This window comes from Trichechus manatus, unplaced genomic scaffold, assembly GCF_000243295.1.
Source record: "Trichechus manatus latirostris isolate Lorelei unplaced genomic scaffold, TriManLat1.0 scaffold00003, whole genome shotgun sequence".
Classification (NCBI taxonomy): domain Eukaryota; kingdom Metazoa; phylum Chordata; class Mammalia; order Sirenia; family Trichechidae; genus Trichechus; species Trichechus manatus.
In genome coordinates this window covers 34569461-34592533 of record NW_004443939.1, presented here as the reverse complement: position 1 = coordinate 34592533, position 23073 = coordinate 34569461, and the positions used below count along the sequence as shown (strand labels likewise).

Sequence of the window (23073 nt, the reverse complement as noted above, 5' to 3'; positions counted from 1 at the left end):
TGTAGTAACTGTTAAATGAGAAACTGTTTTGTTGTGTAAGCCTTCATCTTAAGTGAGAATAGCAGCACAATTGGAAGAGCGTAGTCAATGTCACTGAACTGTGCATTTAGAAATTTTTGAAATGCTCTATCTTTGGCTATGCGTATTTTCACCAAAAAAAAAGTTTGAGAAGTTAGAGCGTTGACATGTTGTGGGGTTGTTAACCAATGTCATAAAACAATATGTGTACTACTGTTTTATGAGAAACTATTTGTTCTGTAAGCCTTCACCTGAAGTACAATTAGGGGAAAAAAAAAAAAGCAAACAACCTCAAATAGTCAAAACAAGTTTGAAAAAAGACCAATAAAGTTGTAGGACTTATACTACTTGATTGGAAAACAACTTTAAGGTTACAGTAACCAAGATAATGTGGTTTTGGCATAAGAACAGATGTATGAAGATCACTAGAGCAGAATTAAAAATTCAGAAATAAACCCTTCCATGTATTGTCAATTAATTTTTTATAAAGAGGGCAAGACAATTCATTGGGAAAAAGAAAATCTTGTCAACAAATGGTGCTACAATTGGATATCCATATGCAAAAAAAAAAGGAAAAAGAGAGAGAAAATTTGATCAATACCTCACACCACACACAAAACTTAACTCAAAATGGATTTCTAGAAGAAAGCATGGAATAAAATCTTACATTATTTTGGGTGAGGCAAAAATTACTTAAGATACGGCACCAAAAGTGCATTCCATAAAGAAAAATAAAGATAAACTGGATTTCATTATAATTTAAAAACGTGCTTTTGAAACGCATCGTTTAAGAAAATAAGACAAACTACAGACTGGGAGAAAATGTTTGTAACTCATAACTTGTGTTTAGAATATATAAAGAACACTTAACACTTGATAATAAGACAACTAAATTTTGAAAATGGTAAAAGATTCAAATATACATTTCACTAAAGAAGATACGGGTTTATAAGAACAGGAAAATATGTTCAACATCATCAGTCATTAGGGAAATATAAACTGAAACCACAATGAAATGCCACTTCACACCCTCCAAAATGGCTAAATCAAAAAGATTGATGATACCAAGTCTTGATGAGGATGTGGAAAAACCGAAACCGCTTACATTGCTAGTGAGAATGTAAAACGGTACAGCCACTGTCTTAGTCATCTAGTGCTGCTATAACAAAAATACCACAAGTGGATGGCTTTAACAAAGAGAAATTTATTTTCTCACAGTCTAGTAGGCTAGAAGTCCAAATGCAGGGCATCAGCTCCAGGGGAAGGCTTTCTCTCCCTGTTGGCTCTGGAGGAAGGTCCTTGTCATCAATCTTCCCCTGGGCTAGGAGCTTCTTCACACAAGAACGCTGAGTCCAAAGGACACACTCTGCTCCTGGCACTGCTTTCTTAGTGGTATGAGGTCCTCCCCTCTCTGCTAGCTTCCCTTTCCCTTTATCTCTTGTAGGATAAAAGGTGGTGTAGACCACACCCCAGGGAAAATCCCTTTACAATGGGTCAGGGATGTGACCTTAGGGAGGGTGTTACAATCCCACCCTAATCCTCTTTAACATAAAATTACAATCACAAAATGGAGGACAACCACACAATGCTGGGAATCATGGCCTAACCAAGTTGACACATTTTTGGGGGGACACAATTCAACCCATGACATTCCACCCTTTGGCCCCCAAAAATTCATGTCCTTGCTACAGGTAAGACACATTCATGCCATCATATCACAGCAAAAGTCTTAAATGATTAATGGACCATAGCTACCAAGGCCTCCACCCGACTGAGTGCAGTATAGCTAGATGGTGCCCAGCTACCAGCACTCACTGCTCTGACCAGGATCACAACACAGGGTTCTGGACAGAGCTGGAGAAGGATGTAGAACAAAATTCTAACACACACAAAAAAGACCAGATTTACTGGCCTGAAAGAGACTGGAGAAACCCTGAGAGTATGGCCCCCAGACACCCTTTTAGCTCATTGGTGAAGTCACTTTCGAGGTTTACTGTTCAGCCGGGGATTGGACAGCCCCATAAAACAAAACGGGACTAATGAGGCACAGCAGTCCAGGGACAAGGACTAGAAGGCAGAAGGGGACAGGAAAGCTGATGATAGGGAACCCAAGGTTGAGTAAGGACAATGTTGACATGTAGTGGGGTTGTTAAACATTGTCACAGGGCAACATGTGTACTAACTGTTTAATGAGAAACTATTTTGTTCTACAAACCTTCAGCTAAAGTGAGAATAGCAGCACAACTGGAGGAACATAATTGATGTCACTGAACTGTGCATGCAGAAATTTTTGAAATGGTGTATCTTTGGCTATGTATATTTTCACCAAAATAAAAAGAAAAAGGTCAACAAAGGAGAGGGTTGACATGTCGTGGGGTTGTTAACCAATGTCATAGAACAATATGTGTACTGACTGTTTAATGAGAAACTATTTGTTCTGTAAACCTCCACCTGAAGTGCAATTAAAAAAAAAAAAAAGTCTTAAATCAACTCCAAGTCCAAAATCCAAAAATTCCTCTTCATCTGTGAAATCTACAATACAAGTTATCTGCTTCCAAAGTAAACTGGCAGAACAGGCACAAGCTAGACACTTCCATTACAAATGGGAGAAACTGGAGTGAAAGAAGGCATAACAGGCACCAAGCAAGTCAGGAGAACACATTACATTAGCCCTCAAGGCTTTGCAAATAATCCTCTGTTCTCTGAGACCATTTACACAATGGCCCTGCCCTCCAGACTCTGGGTATTGGCTACACTCTCTGGATTCAGAGTTGAGGCCCCTCAGCCCTAGGCTTCAATTCTGCCTTTCAGGCCCACTAGGACAGCAACTCTGCTCCCTCAGCTTTAGGTGCACCATTCTCCTAGTCCATCTGACTGGCAACTTCAACCTTAGAAACATCAGAGGCCAAAGCTCCAACCTTTGAAACCCCAGAGGTCGTGGCCATACCTTTTGAGACTGAGGCAACTCGACTTCCTGTGTTCCTTGTCTCTTCAGCTTCTACTTCCTGGTTCCTTGGCCTCTTAGCCCTTGGGCCTCACACCTGCATCTGCCCTGCTGGGGCAAGTGTTCCAAAGCTCAGTAGCTCCACCAACAAGTGCCTGGAGGCACCCTACTCGACCAGGAAACCTCCTGAACACAGGAACTCAGCTCTCTTGTTCCATGGGTCGGCTCCAGCGCTATCTGGTGCTGGTCTCCTGGTTCTGCTGCTGCCAGTTTGCTGCTGCTGCTGGTCCTCTGCTGCTGTTTCTACCATCTGCACCTTCTCCAGTGTTAACAGTTCTCCTCACTTCCTTCTGAGTCTTCTATCCATTCACAGTTTCAAAACTGCTTCCACATTTTAGGTATCTGTTGGAGCAGCACCCTATCTCTCAGTACTAAATTCTGTCTTAGTCATCTAGTGCTGCTATAACAGAAATACACAAGTGGATGGCTTTAATAAAGAGAAATTCATTTTCTCACAATCCAGTAGGCTAGAAGTCCAAATTCAGGGCATTGGCTCCAGGGGAAGGCTTTCTCTCTCTGTCAGCTCTGGAGGAAGGCCCTTGTCACCAATCTTCCCCTGGACTAGGAGCTTCTCTGTGCAGGAACCCTGGGTCTAAAGGACACACTCTGCTCCCAGAACTGCTTTCTTGGTAGTATGAGGTTCCCCCCTCTCTGCTCGCTTCCCTTTCCGTTTATCTCTTGTTAGATAAAAGGTGGTGCAGGCCACACCCCAGAGAAACTCCTTTTACATTGGATCAGGCATGTGACCTTAGTAAGGGCATTACAATCTCACCCTAATCCTCTTTAACAAAGAATTACAATCACAAAATGGAGGACAACCACACAATACTGGGAATCATGGCCTAACCAAGTTGACACATATTTTTGGAGGACACAATTCAATCTCTGACAGCCACTTTCAAACAAAGTTTGGCAGTTTCCTAAAAAGTTAACTATAAACGCACCATATGACCTAGCAATTCCACTTCTAGATAGCTACCCAAGATACATGAAAACCTAAGTCCACACAGACTTGTATACAAATGTTCATTAGCAGCATTATCCAAATAGTTAAAAACTGGAAACAACCTAATGTTCATCAATTGCTGAATGGATAAACAAAATTTATTATATCCATATAGCATAACATAATTCAGCAATAAAAAGGAATCAACTCTTGATACATTCTACAACATGGATGAGCCTCGAAAGCATTATGCTAAGTGAAAGGAGTCAGAAATCGTAGACTACTATAGTCTACTATTCCATTTATATAAAATGCCCAGAAAAGGAAATCTATAGAGAATAGATCAGTGTTTATCTGAGGGTCGGGTGAAAGTGGGGATTGACAGAAAAGGGTACAAAGACACTTTCTGGGGTGACAGAAATGTTCTAAAACTGAATCATTGTGACAGTTGCCCAACTCTATAAATTTAATAATAATCATTGAGTTTTACACTTACAATGTGTAAGTTTTATGGTATACAACTTATAACTCAATTTAAAAAAAGTTGGCAAGTGCTTCTCTAAGTACAGACAGATCTTTGTGGTGGGAAGAATTACCTCAGAGGACAACTTAATTATATAAATGTAAGACTATTAGGCATCCATTACTTTGGGGGAATGATCTAACAAAATCCTTTTGGGCTCGATAAAGCTGTTCCTTCTCAATATCCTGTGGTAGAAAGAGCTAATTAAAGGGAAGAAGATAAATAGATCTCCACAGAAAATAAAACAGGTATTCTGAAAGGAGGGATCAAACTCATATCCTATCCCTTCTGAAGTTCAGAATTACCAGAACTTCTTCCGTGAATTTTAGTGGTACTACCTGTCATCCTTGAGTAGGAAGGCACATTAAACGGGCTTTATCGAAGAGGAACGGAGAAGCTGGGCTGGTGTTTTAGGCTTAACATCATAGCCTAGATCAAAGCTTTGTAGGCCAAGTTCAACTTCCTACAGAGGTCAGACAGGTAACAAAAATATTAAGTAGCGAAGGCTAGAGCAAATCAGAAAGTATAAATCCTGATTAAAGAGGACAGTTATTCTGTGCTGTCCATTTGTTCTCATATGGGAATAAGAGGCCAGTGAAATTAGTTCTTCTAATTTTTCAAGAAAGCTAAAGTGCAGATATTTATATGAAATATTTTGATTTATTAAAAAAAATATCATGTGGCCTAATGAAACATATCTGTGAGCTGCATTTGGGTTCTAGACCACCACTTTACTATCCCTGGATTAGATGCTCAAGAAACGAAGGCTTGTTCTTGCAGAGTGTGGGGATGGGTTGATCTAATCTAGCATGGAAGCCAGGATGACTAAGCAGATGAGTATAAATTAAGGAACCTAAATTCTGTGGCATAATCCTTGAATGAGCATAACACTGGAGAGTGAGCTCATCCTCCCTTTAAGAACCACTGACGTCCCTGCAAAAATCAGTGGTATCACATCAACCAACAGCAAGGACAGATCCAATTGTGTGGGACCAACCAAAACCTATGGGATGCAGCAAATGCAGTGCTCAGCAATAAATGCCTACATTAAAAAAGAAGAAAGATCCCAAATCAATGGCTTAATTCTACAACTTGAGGAATTAGAAAAGGAAGAGCAAGTCAAGCCCAAAGCTACCATAAAAAAGGGAATAATACAGATCAGAGCAGAAATAAATGACATAGAAAAGAGAAAAACAATAGAGAGAAACAATGAAACCAGAAATTGGTTCTTTGAAAAGATCAATAAATTTGACAAACTACTGGCTAGACTGACAAAGAAAAAGAGAAGATACAAATACTTAAAATTAGAGATGACAGTGGGGACATTACAATTGGTGCTACATCACAACAGAAATAAAAAAGATTATAAGGGAATATTATGAACAGCTGTATGCCAACAAATTAGATAACTTAGAAGAAATGGATGGCTTTCTCAAAATACATAAACTCCGTTGATTCAAGAAGAAATAATGAAGCTCAACAGACCCATAACAAACAAAGAGATTGAATCAGTAATCAAAAATCTCTGAAAAAGAAAAGTCCTGGATCAGATGGCTTCACAGGGGAATTCTAGGAAACATTTATAGAAATACCTCCAAAAAAAAAAAAAAAATAGAAGAGGAGGGAACACTACTACTCATTTTATGAGGTAAGCATTACACTGATACCAAAACCAGACAAAGACATTGCAAGAAAAGAAAACTACAGACCAATATCCCTAATGAATATAGATGTAAAAATACTCAACAAAATACTTGCAAACCACATCTAAAACTTATTAAAAGGATTATATGCCATGATCAAATGACATTTATCCCAGATGGTTCCACAACAGAAAATCAATGTCATACACCACATTAATAAAACAAAGGAAAAGAACCACATGATCATCTCAATCAACGCAGAAAAGGTGTTTGACAAAATTCAACTCCCTTTCATGATAAAAACCTTCAACAAGTGAGGAACAGAAAGGAAATTCCTCAATATAACAAAGGGCAAGTATGAAAAACCCACAGCTAACATCTCCATTCAATGGAGAATGATTGAGAGCATTCCCATTAAGATCAAGAACAAGACAAGGATGCCCACTCTCACCACTACTATTGAACATCATTCTGGAAGTCCCAGCAAGAACAATTAGTTTAGAAAAATAAATAAATAAAAGGTATCCAAATTGGGAAGCAGGAAGTGATTCTATACATGGAAAACCGCAAAGAATCCAAAAGAAAACTATCAGAACAAATAAAAGAACTCATCAAAGTGGCAGGGTACAAGGGTGACATACAAATATCAGACAGGTTTCTATATATAAGCAATGAGAAAGCTGAGAAGGAAATCAAGGAAACATGATCATTTACAATAGCATCTAAAAGAATAAAATACCTAGGAATAAATTTAACTACAAAGGTGGAAGGCTTGTATACAGAAAACTATAAAACATTACTAAAACAAATCGCAGACCTAAATAAACGGAAGGACATTCCACGTTCGTGGATTGGAATGCTTAATATAATTACAATGTCAATACTACACAAAGCAATCTATAAATTCAATTCAATCCCCATAAAAATTTCAACAGCCTTCTGCACTGAAATGGAAAAACCAATTTTTGGATTTATATGGAATGGCAATGGAACCTTCTTAAAGAAGAATAAAGTAGGACTCACACTTCCTGACTTCAAAACATACTATAAAGCTATAGTAATTAAAACAGCTGGGTAGTGGTGTAATAATAGACATATAGACCAATGAAATAGAATTGATATCTGAAAAATAAATCCATGCATTCATGGTCAACTCATTTTTGACAAGGGTGCTAAATCCAACCAATAGGGAAGGAAGACTTCCACATTCAGAAGAATGAACCAGGATTCAACCTTTACATTATACACAAAAACCAATTCAAAATGGATTAAGGACCTAAATAAGAAACCCGAAACCATAAAATTCTTAGAATAAAATGTATGGATGAAGCTGAGGGACCTAGATTTCTGTGATGAGCTATCAGATATAACAACAAAAGCACGAGCAGCTAAAGACAAAATAGACAAATGGGACCTCAGAAAAATTAAATACTTCTGTGCATCATAGGAGGACTTTACGAAAAAAGTGAAAAGATAGCCTACAGAGCAGGAGGAAATTTTAGGGAAACATATATCCAATAAGGGTCTAATATCCAAAATTTATAAAATATTTCTAAAAGTTAACAACAAAAAGACAAACAACTCAATAAAAAAATGGGCAAAACACGTTAACAGAGGTTTCACCAAAGAAGATATTCAAATGGTTAACAACCACACGAAAAGATGCTCAAAGCCCCTAGCCATTTATTATTGTTGTTGGTTGCTGTGGAGTCGATTCCAACTCATGGTGACACCATAGGGAGATGCAAAACAAAAACGCAATGAGATACCATCTCACGCCCATTAGAATACCCCATTGTCTTCGAGTCTATTCTGACTCAGCGACCCTACAGGACATAGTAAAACTGCCCCATAGGGTTTCCAAGGAACGTCTGGTGGATTCAAACTGTCGACCTTTTGGTTAGCAGCCGTAGCACTTAACCACGACACCACCAGGGTTTCTCCCATTAGAACAGCAAGGATCAAAAGAAAGGAAAACATCAGGTATTCATTAAGTTGTGGAGAAACAGGAACCCTCATCCATTGCTGGTGGGAATGTAACTTGGTAGAGCCAATGAAGAAAACAGCTTGGCGGTTCCACAAAAAGTTGAACATAGAACTACCATGTTGTTGTTAGATGCCATCGAGTTGGTTCTGACTCAGCAATCCTATGTACAACAGAATGAAATACTGCCCTGCCCTGTGCCATCCTCAGGATCGTTGTGATGCTTGAGCCCATTGTTGCAGCCACTGTGTCAATCCATCTCGTTGAGAGTCTTCCTCTTTTTCGCTGACACTCTACTTTACCAAGCATGATGTCCCTCTCCAGGGACTGGTCCTTCCTGATAACATGTCCTAAGTATGTGAGACAAAATCTTGCCATCCTGGTTTCTAAGGCGCATTCTGGCTGTACTTCTTCCGAGAGATCTGTTCTTTTGGCAGTCCATGGTATATTCAACATTCTTCGCCAACACCATCATTCAAAGGCATTAATTCTTTTTTGGTCCTCCTTATTTATTGCCCAGCTTTCTCATGCATATGAGGTGACTGAAAACATCGTGGCTTGGGTCAGGCGCACCTTAGTCCTCAAGGCGATGTGTGCTTTGAGGTCTTTTGCAGCAGATTTGCCCAATGAAATGCGTCGTTTGATTTCTTGACTGCCGCTGCTTCCATGGGTGTTGTCTGTGGATCCATATGACGCAGCATTTCCACTCTTACGTATATACCCAAAAGATCTGAAAGCTGTGATGCAAACAGACATATGTACATAAATGTTCACTGCAGCACTACTCACAATAGCCAAAAGGTGGAAACAACTGAAATGTCCATCAACTGCAGAATGGATAAAAAAATGTGGTATGTATATACAATAGAATATTATTCAGCCATAAAGAGGAATGGAGTCCTGATGTATGCCACAACATGGATGAACCTACAGGTCATTGTGCTGAATGAAATAAGTCAGACACAAAAGGACAAATATTGTATGATACCACTTATATGAAATAATCAAATATATAGAAACCAAAAGTAATTAGTTGTTACCAGGGGTAGGAGGGAGGAGGAAAGAAGGAGCTTTTGCTTAGAGTGCACTGAATGTATGTTAATGGTGGCGGGATAATTTGGAAAAAGATAGCAAGAATGGTTACACAACTTGAAGAATGTAATGAATGTCACTGAATTGTACATGTAGAAATTGATGAATTACTGTATGTTTTGTTGGGTGTGTATCACTAAAATAAAAAAAAGGTCAAATAATACAAAAAACTGTTTGGGATCAGTTTTAAACCATGAGACCATGTGTTGTCACTGCTGTTGTTAGTTGCTGACAGACTGACTCTGAATCATGGCAACCCCATGTGTGCCAGAGCAGAACTGCACGCCATAGTTTTCAAGGCTGTAACCTTTCAGAAGCAGCTAGCCAGACCTGTCTTCCAAGGTACCTGTGGGTGGGTTGAAACTTTCAACCTCTTGCCTAGCTAGTAGTCAAGTGCTGAACTGTTTGCCTACCCGGGACTATATGAAAACCATTTAGCAGTGGCAAAATCAACAGCAGCTGAAAACGAGATTACTGGCTTATATATATATACTAATTAAAATCTCCATTTCTTTCTTCATCTAACCTTTGGAGAGAAAATTAGCCTCCTTGGAATAAGTAACCCCCAGAAGTTTAACAATACTTGAAGGGACCTGGAAGAAGACACCAAAAAATGAGCTACTTAGAAATCCTGCTAATTTGGAGCTGGTTGAATAGATATGGGAAATCCGAGGTGGAAAGGAGGAGTGTGCTGTCACATCATGGGAACAGCAACTAGGGTCGCATAGCAATGTGTGTATAAATTTTTGTATGAGAAACTGACTTGAACTGTAAATTTTCACTTAAAGCACAATTAAAAAAAAAAAAGAAATGCTGCTAATTTGAGTAGATGGTGTGTGAATGATTAATTAGAATATTTAAAAAATAAACCCTATTTGCATCCCAAATGGGCCATACTTGTTATATAACCATAACCATACCCCAGAGCTGAAAGTAGCCATTTTCTCAGGACTTGCAAGTAAAACTCTCTCCCTCAGAAAACATTTTCTAGCTTCAATTTATTACCTTGTTTTGGATGACATCTTATTTTCAAAGTTCTTTGACTAGCCTGCTCATCTTCTGGATCCTCGTAATATGCACCCTCTTTCTGTATCCACCAAGAAACCTCAGACACACCATAGGAGCCAAAGACCTGTTTTTTTTTTTTTTACACACATATAGAAAGATTTTACAGAATAGTGATTAGGAGCATGGGCTTTGGAGCCAGACTACCTGGGTTCAATTTCATTTATTAAGTAACCTCAAGGAGGTTTGTTTTTGTTGTTAGGTGTCGAGCTGACTTTTGACTCATAGTGACCCCATGTGACAGAGAACTGCCCCATAGGGTTTTCTTGGCTGTAATCTTTATGGAAGCAGATAGCTGGGTCTTTCTCCCAAGGAGTCACTGCGTGGGTTTGAACCACCAACCTTTCAGTTAGCAGCTGAGTGCTTAACCATTGCACCACTAAGGCTCCTTTTAAGGAGGTTACTTAACAGTGTGCTTTGGTGTCTTCAACTATAAAATGTGAATAATAATAGTACCTATCTTATGAGGTTTTCCAAAGGATTACATAAATTGATATAGTCAATGTGCTTAGAACAATGTCTGACAAATAGTAAATGTTTTCTGTGATAAGGTCTATGACAATATCCTGCTAGGGAAGTTGGGAGTTGGTGATAGAAGTCACTGCTATATTGCACAGATAGAATTATAGTATGCACTTTAAATATGACTGAATCTGCAACCCAGTCAGATCATACTATATTGATTACCAAGGAGCACCTGAGGATAATGAGCTATTTAGCAGTTAAAGACCATACTTGTTATGGTCTCTGAGGCCATTTGCTACTATTAACTAATTTTAAAAAGTGGGAAAAATCCTTGATAAATAATCCTAATAAATGAGAAAATATGGCATGCGTGATATGCCAGAAATTTTTACCAGGAAATTGAAACATTATAATATGGTAAATACTCTTCCCTGAATGGTGAAACAAATTTAACTCCAAAAGGATATATTACATGTATATCTGTGATACAATTAATTTAATGAAAAAACCTTAAAATGGTCATAACGTTCTTTAAATTTGTCCTGTGAAATATAAAAATAATCTTGGGTATGTACAATGATTTAGCTACAAAAATGGTTATCACAGCATTTTTTTTACATAATAGTAAAAAATTTAAAACCACCTAGATAGCTAGTGATTGGTTAATAAATTACAGTGTATCCTTATGATGGACTAACCAAAAAAAATAAACCCACTACTGTCGAGTCAATTCTGACTCACAGCGACACTATAGGACAGAGTAGAACTGCCCCATAATTTTTCCAAGTGTGTAAATCTTTACAGAAGCAGATTGCCACATCTTTCTCTCACAGAGCGGCTGATGGGTTTGAATGCCAGATCTTTCAATTAGCAGCCAAGCGCTTTAACCACTGTGTCACCAAGATGTCTTAATTGAATACAGTCATCTAAACAGATATTGTAGAACAACTCTTTATGATAAGGAAAAATGTTATGAAACACTGTGTACTGAAAGATCTAAATTTAAGGGCTGGTGGAAATTTGTGTGTTTATGCACAAAAGAGACATGTATGTGTGCGTGTTTATGGATACACACGCACACATACAGTATACACAAATTTTAACAGTGGTTATCTTTTGGTAGGATTGTGTGTGATGTTTGCTTTTTACTTTGTTCTTTCCTAGGTTTTTCGTATTTTCTCTAGTGAAGATATATTATTTGGTAATCAGATTAAAATGTTATTAGGGAAAAAAAGTGTTTCTCAAACTTTGATGGCATATAAATCAGCTGGGGAATTTTGTTAAAATGCAGACTCTGACTCAGTAGGTCTGGGTGGGGACTGAGAGTCTAACAAGCTCTCAGGTGATGCTAATGTCACTGGACCGCACTTTCACTAGCAAGACACCACCCAGAGTATATACATTTAACCTGCCTTCTCCTCTAACCCTATAGTATGGCTGGTTTTGAAAATAAAACCAAGTATAAACTCTCACTATGTTAGCACCCTTGATATAGTACTTGGCATTGCTAAATAGCTAATGAAAACATTTTCTAATTTCAAACAATTGAATATCTCAATTATTTTAGTTTTTCTAAAAAGTCTGCCAATTTCTCAAATTCTTAAAGCATGATAAAAAAACAAACATAAGTAACACTGAAAAGTTCATTGTCTCTGGAATGTGGTATTTACTAGGGTCAGGTAATATTTTACTGTTTTTGGTTGATGGCCATAAGTCTTTAAAATAAATCTCAAAGATCACAATAGAACAAATTAGACTAAGATGGTTAGTGTAAGCCTATAGTAATATTTAATGTTAATCTAACAGATCAGTATTTATTGACAACTATGCCAGCAATACCAAAATAACCCAGACAAGTTCTATACCTCTGAGGAGTTCAAAATCACACAAGGAATATAGTTAGCTTAAGGATGAATACTATAATGTTAACACTATAATATAAACCATAAAAAAGTGAATATAAGATGATGTGAGAATACAAAGAAGGAAATCATGAATTCGAATAAGGATGAGGGATACAGGAATAAAACGCTTTGGTAATTTTTTGCACGGAGATGATATTTCAGCAAAGCCTGAAAGTATGTGCAAATCTCACCATTACTAGAAGTAGGGAAAGGGAATTCCAAGCAGAAGAAACATCTCAAACAAGCACTGTTACTACAAAAAGAATCCATTATCTGACTATTTGTTGTCATGCCAAGTTCACTGTAGTAGCTAAAAGCATTAGTTCTAATTAAGTGCCCAACACAAATTTAAAAAATGATAGCAGCTATACACAGTTCCCTGTAGTAGAATAAACAAGTTAATTTCTCCCGTATTATGCTAGTTAAAATTAAGTTTCTTTAGGCTCTTTAAACAAAGTTTGCACTATATAATTCTCCTCTTTAAAAAAAAACTGCACCGGTTGCCCACTGTTTATTAGAATGCAGTCTGAAATTCTGAATAATAGAAAGCTTTCAAAGATCAGATCCACAAACTGCTTTCAAAGATCAGATCCACAAACTACTGTTCCAGACTCTATTTTACTATATCTTTTAAGTAAATACTAAATTTTCATATGGTTGTGCATGCTATTTTCTTATAATAAAATAACTTCTTCCTCCTTCTTTGGGTCTCAAAATTCTATTTTTTCTTCAATACTCTTGATGGCCCCCATCTTCCCTTTAGTGTTAATTTCTACTTACACTAAGTTCCCACAGTAAGTACATACACATTTTTAAGCAACTACACCACTCTTCACTTAGCGACTATCGCGTTAGCCGACATTTCAGAGTTACAACAATAGGAAAAAATCTATTTTGTGCATTAATTATGTACATCTGGCAGTAATGAACACCGAGGTGTGAGGCAAGAGTAATGCTGGCTGTGATGGGTAAGGTTATGTTTCAGCTTGGCTGGGCCATGATTCTCAGTGGTTTGACAGTTATGTAATGATGTAATCTGGAATTTATGTAATGATGTAGTCATCCTCCACTTTGTGTTTGATGTGGCCATCCTCCATTTTTGCATAACGCCTATTTTTGTATAACGACCTGGTCTTTGGAACCTAATCATATTGATAAATGAGGAGTGGGTATATTTCATTATGACTTGAATATTATGCTATTTGTATATTTGCTCTTCCTACTCTTGTTTTTAAGAGTAAGAACTAGATCTTATTTTTCCTAGTCTTGTTTACAAACTATCATATAGTAAATACTCAAGGAAGTTTTGTCAAATGAATAAAAATTCATTACTACCAAGAAGCCTATACAATAGTTGCAGGTAGAAAAAGTAGGTAAATACAGTGTGGAAGGTCTTCTAGCTTATAAGTAAAAGTGACGCAGATTCAGTGGACTAAGAAAAAGCTTGGAAGTGAATTGTCGTAAAGATTGCACGAGCTTTGGAAAGGTAAAACTGACTAGATTATAATCACTTTAGCTACCCTATTCTACCTGAAGAAATGTATATACAAAATTGTTCATTTGTACAAAATAGTATTTAAATCTAAAATTCACTAATATAGATTTGTATCTTCCAGAGAAATAGCCTGTCAAATCATGGAAAAGAAGGACAGGTAAAGCGTTTGATGGTACTGACCTATTTAGTCCTTCAAATGTTATAGCTGAACATTCATTACTGTATAAAGTCAATGACCTAAAATTTGCAAGACTTCAGTCAATTAAGCTCAGCATTGTAGAACTCCTTAACACACCATTTATGATCAAAGGAAGACTTAAAAGCTGACTATAATAAATTCACTAGAAAGAGAACCCAATGAATGCCAATATTCCCATTTATTCCAAGTCAGAGCAAAAAGCAGAATTCCTCCATGGATTTCCTTTCAACTTGATGCACATGGAATCAGCTGTTAAATATCTGTCATGAAACAAGAATTCCTGTTACTTAATTTAGTAGTAAATGATGAAACACATTAAAGGCACCTAAAAACCACCATGTGTTTGGCCTTTATTCTGTATCTTTTCCTATATATATATAGTCCTTGGAAAAGAAAGAACCTTGGACTAATGCTTGTTACTATTTCATATCTGCCTACATTGGTAATAAATCTTTACTCAATAGTTCATGAACCTAATTTTTAAAAAACACTTACATGCAGCTTCTGTGCTTAGTGGATTTCTTAATATAGCACTTTTGGAACAAGCATATTCAGAGTGTTTACCATCAGGAGATATTACATTCCTTTTTCTTGTCAGACAAGTCATGCCAGTAAACTGCTTTAAGTAGCTTTGAAAAATGTGGTTTGTAAGCAAACTTCATACAGCCAGAACTCCTTCCATATCTCACTCTACAAATGAATAAAAATTTGTGTTCTCACCACAAAAATAAACCTTGGAATTATGCAGTCATAGGATTCCTCTGTTTCTAGTCTATCAGAGTTTCCTCCTCCATATCAACACAGTCCGTAATAAGAAACTAGAGCTCCACGTGTACTATACTCACCCTTACATATATAAAATTACCATGTCTATTATGAACTTTTGAGATATGAAAGAAAGAAGAAAGTGGAAGAATACCTGGCTAATGAACATTCAGTTACTCAATGTATTTGCTACATGATGCCTATTTGTCTATTATTATGAGCAGGAATCGACTCAATGGCAACGGGTTTGGTTTTTTTGGTTTTATGCCTATTATTTGCAGGGTTACAAGGTTTGCACCTAATTTTACTTGTGCACAATGATCCTATTCATGTTACTTTGTGACTTTAGAGTAAGATAAAAATGTTAACAGCATTTTATCAATATGTATATTTTTTCCAAAAGAAATCATGATTCATAATAGCATCTTCCATTGCTAGAATTTAAAATGTGTATTCAGAAAATTTCACAGGCCCTATACACTTAAAAAATGGTGAGAGTATAGTTCAAATATAACTTCTGATTATTAAAAGCCTGTGACATTCTCTTTTGAGATACCTATCATGGAGGAACAGTATTAGTAAAAAAAATTAACTCAATACTATCCTCAGCTCTCATTTAACTTTAGATTAAAAGATCTTTGAAATGCCTAAAAATGATTTACAACAGGGCTTAGGAGACTGCAGTTTAACAGCATAGGGCAAGTAGAGTGAACAACAAACCTTTGTTACATGATAAATTTTAACAATGTACTATTAATTCAATATTTAATAGTTCATTAACTTGGAGATATTGAAATTCCTCATCTGTCAATTTGCTATATAGTAAGGACTCACTATCAATAATAATCAAAATGTTTGGAGTGAAAGCAATTTTTGTACAAATATATGTTCTTAATCATTTTCTCACTTAGCTTGAAGAAGGTAAAAAAAAAAAAAAAAAAACCAATGCAGCAAAAAATAATTCAAATAGCTTTCATAGAACTACGAATGTGTTATACAAACCAAGGAGTAAATTATAAATTTTGAAACTGTTCTTTCTTTTTTTTTTTTTTAACTATCTTCCTTAACTGCTATGGAATATATAAATGAAAGAGGCAAAACCCAGTGCTATCTGATGATCAAACAAACACAATAAAAAGGGCAAGAGTACCAAGGGTAATTCTATTGTTGTTTTAATCAGAGTGACAAAAATACCTTGAGGAGGGTCCAAGGTGAAATGTGGAATGGAGGCACTGATATTGTTTATACGTGAAATTTATCTTTTAAAGTGTATGTCACCAAAAATGGTTTCATATCTCCATTTCAGCAAAGCAGTAATTCCAAACATTTTAACATGCCTAGAAAAATGTGATGCATGCATAAACAACTCATTTTTTCCCTTTAGCCATAATTATAAATTACATAAAATACCATGATGGAAGGTTTTAATATTCATAATGTTATAAATGTGAGATTTCACGTAGAATAATCATACTATGCTTTTATTTTAGAAAACCCTGCTTATTAAACTGAAATAACTTTCACATGAGCATTGAAAAATAAAAGACAGCAAGCATAACAGAAATTTATTTATAAGTTCAAGAGTCTTCTTGTCTCTTTTGAGGTTTAAGGCTTATGAATCAGAGAACTTTAAAACAGTAAACTAACTACTGTTTCTAAAATTTAAGCATTTCATTTTTACACAAGACCAAAAATAAAACAACAAAAAACAGTAACATACTCTAGAAATGATAAAAGAATTTTGAAGAAAATGTTTCCAACTGATAATCAACTTAGTCATATAAAAAAGAAAACAATGAATTACACAATTCAGCTAAACTTACAGTAAAGTTGAAAGTTATTCCTTCAACTTCATCTTGCAGAATGTCCCATGAAACCATTAAAAGACAAACTAAACATGGTCTTTATGTTTGATTCTAAAACTCAAATCACTGTTTTAGCTGCTAATTATAATGTATCACTTTAAAAAAACAAAACAAAAAACTTACTTGATCTGTCCCATAAGGCAGTATGTTCAGAGAAATGAAGGCTGTCATTTTCCAAAGCTGTTTTCGGATCATATGTAGCACTTTTAGAGTGTCTATGAAATAATCGGCTAGCAAAACCTTCCAATTTCTGAAGAGCAGTAGTTGTACCTGTATGCTGGTTACAAGGTAGTTCTCTATAAGCTGCCATTCATGTGCATTTACACTTTACTTAAAGTAACTGAAAATATTTCCAGAAGGAGCTCAACAACTTCTTATACAGAAGCTAAAAGCTATGCATGTGTCAGACTTCCTGTTTGCAGGGTATTCAAATCACTACTACTGTTGTGTTTCCTGTTAATATAAAACAGCACATTTCTAAGCTTTTCTTAGCACAAGACTTTTCATCTAACTAGAGGTGGTGATGTTAAAAAAAACTTGCAATATCTGCCTACATGTATAAAACAAAACAATGCCTATAATTAACAGTGTTTTAATATTAACCTATATGTTAATGAGAGAAGTATAGGGACTTATACAAACAGTAGGCTGAAAACAAAAAAAAAAAAAGAAAACTAGTTAAACATGTATTACAACCCTATGCAAACAACTTAGGGCCAAACCACCCTTTAAATATAACATGTTCAAAAGAAAGGTTTTATTTTTTCCAGGAAATCAGCTAACATACAGATTTCAGGCATCCTTGTTAGGAGTCAACTTTTCTTAGAAACTGGTATGGAATGGATATGACAAAACTCTAACAAAACAAAAAAAAACCTGGACTAGCACTTAAAAAAAAGAACTGAATGTTGCTAAATCACTCACTTAAGCCTAATATATACAGGAACTACAGAAAGTTAGCGTGTCAGTATTGTTTATCAAATTTATAATCTGCTGATGAGTGACTATCAGGAGTATATTTTAAAAACATTCTAAAATTCGGAAAAATATTTAAGATTTAAAATCAGTCACAGCAATAAATTTCAATTGGGGGAAAACAATTCCTTCTAGTTGACTGAGAGCAGCCTGAGACATTTATTTGAAACGCCAAACACTGATGACTGCTGCTTACCTGATCCCTCATTTAGCCGTCTCACTTAGAAACATCTCCTCCTGTTAAAAGTAAATAAAATTTGCCATTGTCCATGTGCAGGAAAACAAAAGGAACCTAGTTGTGACACTTAACAAATGATTTTGAGTACATGTCTTCTGAGACTAACAAATTAAAGGATGAGAAATTCTCGTGCTTTCGTCTTTGAAAGCTCTAAACAAGGACTACAAAAAAAAGGAAGAAAAAATCTTTTTTAAAAATCTAGAAACTATCTTAGTCCAGATTTCCCGCCAACTGCTTGAGAAATACAATAAATAGGAACAATGACAAATAGAACAGGAACAATAATGTAATCAAATTACGACCACACAGACACACAGACGCGCGCGTGCGCGCACACACAAAAGAAACAATCACTAATGAACTTGCCAAGCAACAGCTCATTTGTCTATACTTTTTTATGTAATAACATTAGTTTCACTCTAAAAAAACAGGCAACAATATAAGGCTAAACTTTTAAAATTTGTAGCTCTCTGTATAAATATTATGCGTGTATAGTAATACGTAATTTGCTTATTCATGTCTGATAGAGTCTTAAACAAAACAGATACTGAATAAGTGTCTACAGACTTTAATAAACATCTACAGAGAACAGACTGACTGTGTGGGCAGAAGTGGATAAAATTTCTGAATTCCTTTGACTTGCTCTCCTGAGGGAAATTCTGTTCATCCTCAAGGCTCACCACAAATGTCACCTCTTCAGTGAAGTCTTCCACATGCTTCCCAGGCAAAATAAATTGCTCTCTCCTATGTTTCCACTGATTTTATCATTTATGTTAAAATTTGCTATTTATGAATTTATGTCTTCCTAAATTTTGAGTTACTTGAATTCATAAATTCAAAGCATGTATTAGGTACTCAATAAATATATGCATTTAGATATTCAGTAAAATATACATGGAATGAAGAGAGTATAAGTTTATTTTTAACAACTTAAAACATGGTCTAAGTAATCAAGCATTTGAAAATGTTTTAATTTTACTTATGATAAGATTATATTTGTAAATAATCCAGCAAGCACTAAATTTCTCATATATAGAGACTACAGTGATAGAATACCGCTGAACTTCTTTTACTCTATATTCAGTTACTAATTTTTATTCATTCTGAGATCTATTTTCATTTATTTTTATTAGTGCAAATGTGGATTTCTAAAATAACCTCTTAGCTTACAGTCACCCTTCAATCATTCATCCCTCTGCCATATTAATCTCTCCAAAATATTATGCTCATGTTATTCCGTTGCCAAATGCACAAACTAATCCTAATATTTCAGCCCCATCCTATTAGTTTTAACACAAAATGTCTACCCAGGCTTATAGTCAACGTTGGTTGAGTTAAGTACAAGAAATTCCAGATTCCTTACTAGTACTAAGATTATTTAAAATAACATATAAGCTTTACAACAAAAGTAATTTCAATAGCAAAAAAAAAAAGCTTTACTACATGAGTATTTCTAAACTACATCTGAAATCTGTACATCTTTTTCAATAAGACTGTTTTTATTTGTTACAAAGTCCTTATAGAAAGTAGAATATTTAGTCCTAAGAGCAATGTTTTTATATATGGTAATGTGACCAGGAGCTGTTGCTATGGAAGTCCTTAGGCAGTTTGAATTTTGTTTTAAAAAAAAAAAAAAAGAACTCTACTGGCATCTACTGCTAGAAAGAAATAACTACAGTTTTACCTAAAACCACGAATCCCTATATAATTTAAATTAATCTTAAGTATATTGTTTGCTCTTCTTCCTGATGGTATTTTCAGAACTTTAATTTGTATTAAAATGTCTAACAATGCACCCAAATCTTGCTGTAATAGCATATATACTAATACAGTTTAATTAAATAATGTATGATTTTTACCACTGAAGAGTAATCAGCTTCACGAGTATAAATTCCTTATTATTCAAACTACATTAATTGTAGAAATTACGGCAATTTTCAGAGATAAACCTGCTTTGATAGTCAAAAGATATCATATATTTCTTATATTTAATAATAGTAATGATCCCTTACATTTGCCAAACACACTTTACAACATATAAAGTGGTTTCCATAGGCTCATGAGATCCTTACAAATGAAGTAAGCAGGACAGGTATTATTATCCTTATTTTAAGATGGGAAAGCAAACTTATAAACATCAAGTAACTTGCCCAAAGTCATCCAGGTCTTCTAAATTCCTCGATCAGGACTCCTTGTATTGCACAACACTGATTACCACAAAAGGTAAAAATTTTTTCAAATGCAGAATTTGCCAAACAAAGGTGGGAGAATGGGGAAGATAATGAATGGGGGGAAATGAGTCTTTGAATATACTGTCCAGGGTCTAAGAATCTGCTATGAAAATGTTTTCATTCAGATAGCCCTGACTTCAAAACATATTACACAGTTACTATAATCAGAACAGCCTGGTACTGCTTTAATGATGGACACACAGCCCAATGGAGTTGAACTGAAAACCTAGAAATAAATCCAAACATCTATGGTCAACAGATTTTTGACAAAGGAGCCAAATCTATTCAATGGGGAAGGACAGTCTCTAACAAATAGTCCTGGGAAAACTGGATTTCCACATGCAGAAAAATGAAGCAAGATCCATACCTCATGTCACACACAAAAACTAATTCAAAATGGATCAAGGACCTAAGTGTTACGTTTAAAACCATAAAGTTCTTGGAAGAAAATAAAGGAGCAAAGCTATGGACCTAATTTTTTTCAATAATAGATTATCAAACACAAGGAATACACAAGCAGCAGAAAACAAAATAGGAACTGGGATCTCATAAAAGTTAAATACTTATGTTCATTAAAAGATTTTATCAAAAGAGTAGAAAGACAACATATAGACTGGGAAAAAACCTTCAGGAACAATACAACTGATAATGATCTAATATCTAAAATACATATAAAACTTCTACAACTTAACAACAAAAAGACAAATAATCAAAAAAAAAATGGGCAAAGGACATGAACAGACACCACTAAAGAGGTATTCAAATGGTCAACAAACATATGAAAAGATGCTCAAGGTCACTGGCCATCGGAGAAATGCAAATCAAAACCACAATAAAATACCATTTCACTCCCACTAGGATGGCTAAGATAAACAACAAAAGAAAAAAGGAAAATAACAAACTGTTGGCAAGGATGTGGTGAAAATGGAACCCTCATCCATTGCTGGTGGGAAAGCAAAATGGTACAGCAGCTGTGGAAAATAATCTAGCGGTTCCCAAAAAACTAAAAATAGATCTATCTTATGACCCAGCAACTCCACTCCTAGGTATATATTCTAGAGATCTAATAGAAGTGCCACAAATAGACATATGCACACCTATGTTCCCTGCAGCACTATGGACAATAGCAAAAAGATGGAAACACCCTAAGTGCCCATCAATGAATGAACAGCAAGCAAAATGTTTTATATACAGACAATGGAATACTACTCAGAGATAAAGAAAAATGAGTTCCCAAAACATCTCACAATGTGGATGAACCTGGAGGACATTATGTTAAGCAAAATAAGTCAATCACAAAAGAAAAATAATGTATGCTCTCATTAATAGGTAGATATACAGAGACTAATACAGTTGCTATCAATCGGAATTGACTTGATGGAACACAACAATGTTCAGTGAAGGAGCTCTGCTTAAGCACTCACTGCTCACCGAGGGCACACAACAACGTTCACTGGTGGTTAAAGGTGATGGGGGGGTAAGTGGAAAGTATTCCCTAGGTAGTAGTCACTTTTTGTTTATGGTGATGGAAAAGGTGGAACCAAATGTAGGTGAAGTTTGCACAGCTTGACTAACGTGCAATAAGCTGTACATAAGAAAAAAGGATGAACTGGAAAATTATGTTATATGTAATTTTACAACAATAAAAACCAAAAAAAGGAGGGGGACTATAGATAGTCTCATCATAACCATGAAATTCCAGTGTCCATATTTATGTTTACAATCATGTTGGGTCCAAGCAGAACTTCATACTTTAGGGTTTGAAGGTTAAAGAAAAGAAAAACATGGAGGTATATTTAATAATGATATATTTGCTCCATGTGGAGGACAAATGATCTGCTATTCAAATGAAGGTTTAGGGTAATCATTTTGCCTTTTCCAGCATGTCATATAAATGGATTCATACAGTATGTAATCTTTTCACTTAGAATTATGTGTTTGAGAACCATCCATGTTATATGTCTCAATAGTTCATATTTACTGCTGAAAAGTATTCCACTGAATAGATTTGCTACAATTTACATAGTCATTCACTACTGAATTGCCTTTGCATCTTTGCCAAAAATCAATTGACTATATTTATGTCAACTGGAAGATGGAAGGACTACACAGGGTCACTGTACCAAAAAGAACTGGTCGACATTCAATCATTTCAGGAGTAGCATATGATCAAGAACCGATGGTAATGAAGGAAGAAGTCCAAGCTGCACTGAAGGCACTGGCGAAAAACAAGGCTCCAGGAATAGACGGAATACCAACTGAGATGTTTCAACAAACAGATGCTCACTTATCTATGCCTCACTTAGAGGTGCTCACTTATCTATGCCAAGAAATTTGGAAGACAGCACCTGCCCAATCGACTGGAAGAGATCCATATTTGTGCCATTCCAAAGAATGGTGATCCAACAGAATGTGCAAATTATCAAACAATATCATTAATATCACACAAGTAAAATTTTACTGAAGACAATTCAAAAGTGTTTGTAGCAGTACATGAACAGGGAACTGCCAGAAATTCAAGCCAGTTTCAGAAGAGGACATGGAACGAGGGATATCATTGTTGATGTTAGATGGATCTTGGCTGAAAGCAGAGAATACCAGAAAGATGTTTACCTGTGTTTTATTGACTATGCAAAGGCATTCAACTGTGTGGATCATAAC

The 23073-nt window shown here is 35.7% G+C and overlaps 1 protein-coding gene across 2 annotated transcripts in view; it reads right to left on the bottom strand.

The window, feature by feature from the left end:
• The window catches only part of PRKACB (protein kinase cAMP-activated catalytic subunit beta), a 147969-nt gene that overhangs the window by 75416 nt on the left and 49480 nt on the right, over nucleotides 1-23073 (bottom strand). Inside the window, exon 1 of one of the 2 annotated variants that reach the window (XM_004369094.3) lies at nucleotides 17092-17585. The exons of the other annotated variant lie outside the window; for it this stretch is intronic. Within the exon in view, the coding sequence (XP_004369151.1) occupies nucleotides 17092-17278 (187 nt within the window). The 5' untranslated portion in view covers nucleotides 17279-17585. Of the gene's footprint in view, nucleotides 1-17091; nucleotides 17586-23073 lie in introns of those variants that run through there. 2 annotated transcript variants of the gene reach the window in all.